Source organism: Argentina anserina, chromosome 2, assembly GCF_933775445.1.
Source record: "Argentina anserina chromosome 2, drPotAnse1.1, whole genome shotgun sequence".
Taxonomy (NCBI): Eukaryota; Viridiplantae; Streptophyta; class Magnoliopsida; order Rosales; family Rosaceae; genus Argentina; species Argentina anserina.
The window spans coordinates 28,124,761-28,129,167 of NC_065873.1; the positions used below are offsets into that span (position 1 = coordinate 28,124,761).

The window sequence follows — 4,407 nt, forward strand, 5'->3', positions numbered from 1 at the left end:
ATAAGTCTATAAAGAGCAAGGATGAAATATCTCTTGGAGATTCACGACAATAATTCAAAAGCAAATTTGTGATTGTTTTAAGAGCAGCTCATGCAACATGTCTTTAGAGATGCCCAAACAAATCTTAGTCACACAAGCAATATACAAACTGACTTGTGATTCTTGTCCCCCTCAAATTAGGAATGATTTAAAAAAAAGAAAAACAAAAATGAAGGAAACGATGTCTATTATGAATTAACGGCCCATTGAACACAAGCGGTTTGTGCAACCTTATCGAAAATAATTTTTTTTTTACTTCATCTCTAATAAAAATCACATATTTTGTTGAAAGTGAATTCTACAAACTGGGAGGCCAGGGAGGGTGTTTAGACTTTAGACTTTAAAGGAATGCTGGACAATTTCGTCCATAAACTATCAGGATACATACAAGAATTATGGGACTTCAATTAATTAGTTGAGGAAATACTTACATATGTGGCTGATTACCCTGATACAAGAAGGAAATGAATAGAAGTGGGTCTAGTTTAGTTGACGATCTTTCGTCCATATGCATACACATATTTTGGACAATGATGAAATGTATGTATGTGACACTGATCAGTTGCATTCTGAAGCTGTGTTTGAAGTAGTTCTGTGCATTTCGTCAACTCTGATCACAACCTCAGTATCTGAAGGAAGTGGTACGTCTGAAGGCGCTTCAGCGATTGTGCTTGTTTGTTGCTCTCCAATAAATGAAGCGTTCAATTGATCAGTGTAATCCGAAATGTGGTGAACTAAAGCTGCTGGGAAGTTGTTGGGTGAGTCCATGACCATCACTGCATCTCCCTGTCGATTACTCCTTCTGAAAGTGTGAGAGTCGAGGTCTTTTTCATTGAAAATTTTGATTAGAGCTTGGATGGTTCTCCATGTTGAGCGTTCTGCATCACCTGGTTGCACCAGCACGTACCTGTGCCTATAAATGAAGGAAGCTATATACACGCTTACTGCAAGTACTGAAGTCAAACCAGCAATGAGGAACAGAACCCAAAAGCTACCAAGCCCACGACTGTGTCTGGGAATGGTCGCATCATTCGAGTCTTGACAACTAGATTCTTTCCCGATCCATTTTTTTTCAAGTTTCAATATCTCATCTCCTCCGGTCATGTTTAGGATTGCCTGTGAAATATCGGCTGCAAGTGAGGAATGTTTAGGAAACGCCTGTAAGCAAGTAAGTAAACAGAATCATGCACAAAACTAGTTATACAATTTAAAACATGAAAAATTCCAAACATGAGAATTAAATCTCTGATGCATTATGTAATGTAGGCAGATAAGAGAGAGATCTTACAAAGGCAAATCCACCAGTGTTAAAGATCGGTGCAATCATAGAATACTTAGAACAATATTTGGCAACAAAAAGCTTAATCTTGAGGGTTCCGTGAACATAAGCAGCAATTCCACCATTGTCAGTTCCTTTCGAAAGAGCTTCATCAATTTCTTTCATTGTTCCAAATTTCTTCAGCATCGAATTTTTAAAACCTATTTCTTTCAAGAGATCGTAAGCAAAAGAATTCTCTATGTAGCCTATGTTTTCCCTTCTACTTAATAGAACCTCTAAGTCAGTAACTGTTGGCTGGAGTTGTTCTACTGTATACAGTGACGATAAACTGGCCGTGTAATTTATTGTCAATATAAGCACAACAAACAACCAGATAATCATAACGAATCTAGCCAAATTGCTAATAACTCTCTCCCCTGTAAATTGCAAATGAAAGTTAATCAATAAAAAAATAATACCTGAAATCTCTTGATTAAAAAATTAAATATAATATATGCAGCTAATACACCTACTGAACTTTAGTAAATATATTAGAGAGAGACAGAGGGAGAGATTACTATGTGCAAACACCACGGTTGAGCATGAGAACCATAAACTGGTGCCGACTTGATGTAAGAGAGGGCCGCGGAAATCTTTATTAATTCGATGCTCAAGAACCCAAACCACAAAACCAATATAGATGACGAAAAAACAAATCGTTAGCCACAGGTCCAGTGTCCAAGGCTTCAAGAAAGCCAGCACATGTTTGCTCTTCAAGTTGATGACTGGCACGGCCATTGCTACACCAGATTCTGAGTATGGCATTGTAAAGTCCACATATAATGACCTGTCTGGTCTAATAATTGTATCTCCCACCGCAGCATCAAAATTCTGTAAAGAAATAAGGATATTTATTATCTCAGCAAATGAAAAAGAAAAATGAATGGCCTTCACTTGTTATTCTTTTGTCTCCATTAAGAACTTGGCCAAATAAACAGAAGTTTAATCAGTATCTGAAGCTCGTAATTACAAAATGTATGATGCGAAAAACAAATAAAGAAAATTATGGATGTATATGAACAATACGATCATGACTTTGTTCACATGGAAGTTACCCCAAGATATACTTCATAGCACAACTGTTTGTTAGTGCCAGCGCTGGTGCCATCAGACTTTGCAAAAGGAATGAACTCATAAGGAAGATCATATGGTAATAGTTCCACTGCAGCCTTAAAGACATCAATACTGAAGCCAGTCACATTTGTAGTGTTGGTGCTTGGATCTTTAGTTACTTTAACAAACTCAGTAAAATCTTCCTTGACAGGTACTCCAATTCTCAGTGTTTTCCTTTTGGTTGGGATCTCCCACCCTTTGGGAGCAGAGTGAGAATCTCCCGGCCACCTAATATGTCCAAAGTCAAATTTGGAATTTGAAACTTCACTCGAGCCTGGTGATGGATTCAATGTTTTCACAAGGCCCTTTTTCACTGTCCAAAAGCCAACTGTTCTTGCTGCACCACCATTCACATTGACTATCCGGAAATTAGAAGAGTTACGCTTCCTACCAACAACTGTGAAAGGTCCAGCTATGCCTTCAAATGCAGCAGTCGACAGAGCGGCGAGAAGTTTCGGTCCATATGGAGAGACCGGTAAACCTCCAAGATCGGTGGAGCTGTTGAAAGCAGCATTTGGCTCTTGGACAGGAAAGGTATTTGGAGGACCAATTACTTGTTCAATTGCCATGGCCACTGCAAAAACAGCATCATAAGCCCAAAGTCCGAAAACATCCAATTCATCACCAACGGCTGGACTGTCTGTATGAAATTGCTGTTTCAACCGTATCTTGAAATCTTCAAGATCTTGTGTTGGTGGGACAAAATGTTGCACACCCAATACACCTTGCATGGAATCAATGACGGTAGAACTTTGGGACTGTAGTCTATTAAGTATCTCATTAGTAGTGAGCCATGCATACCCTTCACTCATCATCCCTTTCTCTTTTGCCTTGACAAATAATCTAGAGGATAGATCAGTTGTCATGTGGACGATGAAGACTCTGGCTTCCATTGTAATCAACTTGGAAAGTTGTTGATCGATTTGGCCATCGGTGGCTGATGAGGGAAGGACACTGCGGTATGACACATGAGCATTTACTTCATGCAAGGCGTCAGTTAAGCACGGTATGGTTCCTTCCCCATACTTGACGTCTGTATAGATAAGCACAACTTGTCTCCATCTGAAGGCTTTAACAATTTCACCAATGGCTTGCACTTGGGCAGAATCAGTTTGTGCAAATTGAAAGAAATATGGGATCCGGAGAGAAGTAAGAGAAGGGCTTGTTGCAGAAAAAGATATAATAGGAACATGTGCTTCATTTCCAAGACTGATAACAAAGCTTGTTTGCATGGATGTCACTGGCCCGATGATGGCTCTCACTTGTTCTTTCTTTATCAAGTCAAGAGCTGCAGCCCAACAGAGAAGTATAATCGTAAGTAAAAATGAATATTATGAATCCAACAGATGAAAGTTAAGAGCTAAACCACCATCATTAGAAATGAATTGCGAAAAAAAATAGTGAGAATTGAGAACCTGCAGCGACTGCACTGACAACATTTTCTTTGCTATGCCTTGTTTTCAAAACAATCGTTTTCAAAACAATCCTTGTGCTGTAGTGAGGATGAGTAGCATAGAAGTCTAAGACAGACATATTGATGCAACTCAACCAAATATCCTTTGTGAATGAATATTCAAGGTCATCAAGAATAACCCCCACATGCACTGGGATAATGGTTTCGTTTTGTGCCAGTGCCAAGGAAACCCATGAACAGGAATGAAATAAGAAAAGAATTGGAACAATGAGGTGAAGGTTGGTATGCTTGCTCCTCATCAAATCAGAATATTTAGAGTGCCTGGTGGTTAATCCGGTTTTATACTAGAGTCACTCTGGAATTATGTTAGAAGCAGCAGCAAGCAACCCATTATATACGCAGGCATTGGAAAAATTTAAATGCAACCGTTTGATGTAAACATAATTGACAAATGAGATCCATCAATGAGATCTGACTAAATATTAAAAAAAAAATCTTGGAAAACAAGCATGCTAAATAAACC

At 38.7% G+C, this 4,407-nt stretch overlaps 1 protein-coding gene across 1 annotated transcript; it reads right to left on the reverse strand.

Annotated features, from left to right (window-relative positions):
- Positions 1 to 375: 375 nt before the first annotated feature.
- Positions 376 to 4,183, reverse strand: LOC126785012 (glutamate receptor 2.2-like). The gene is made up of 5 exons (XM_050510579.1): positions 3,886 to 4,183; positions 2,413 to 3,758; positions 1,876 to 2,188; positions 1,328 to 1,734; positions 376 to 1,197 (listed from the first exon to the last, which is right to left on the reverse strand). The coding sequence occupies exons 1-5, from the start codon at positions 4,181 to 4,183 to the stop codon at positions 598 to 600; spliced, it is 2,964 nt and encodes a 987-aa protein (XP_050366536.1). The 3' UTR covers positions 376 to 597.
- Positions 4,184 to 4,407: the final 224 nt, after the last annotated feature.

Coding starts and splice junctions, on each gene's coding strand:
- LOC126785012 (XM_050510579.1), bottom strand. CDS start 4,183: ATGAGGAGCAAGCATACCAACCTTCACCTCATTGTTCCAATTCTTTTC. Junction 2,189..2,412: donor GCTATGAAGTATATCTTGGG/GTAACTTCCATG, acceptor ATTTCTTTACAG/AATTTTGATGCTGCGGTGGG. Junction 1,735..1,875: donor AACCGTGGTGTTTGCACATA/GTAATCTCTCCC, acceptor TGCAATTTACAG/GGGAGAGAGTTATTAGCAAT.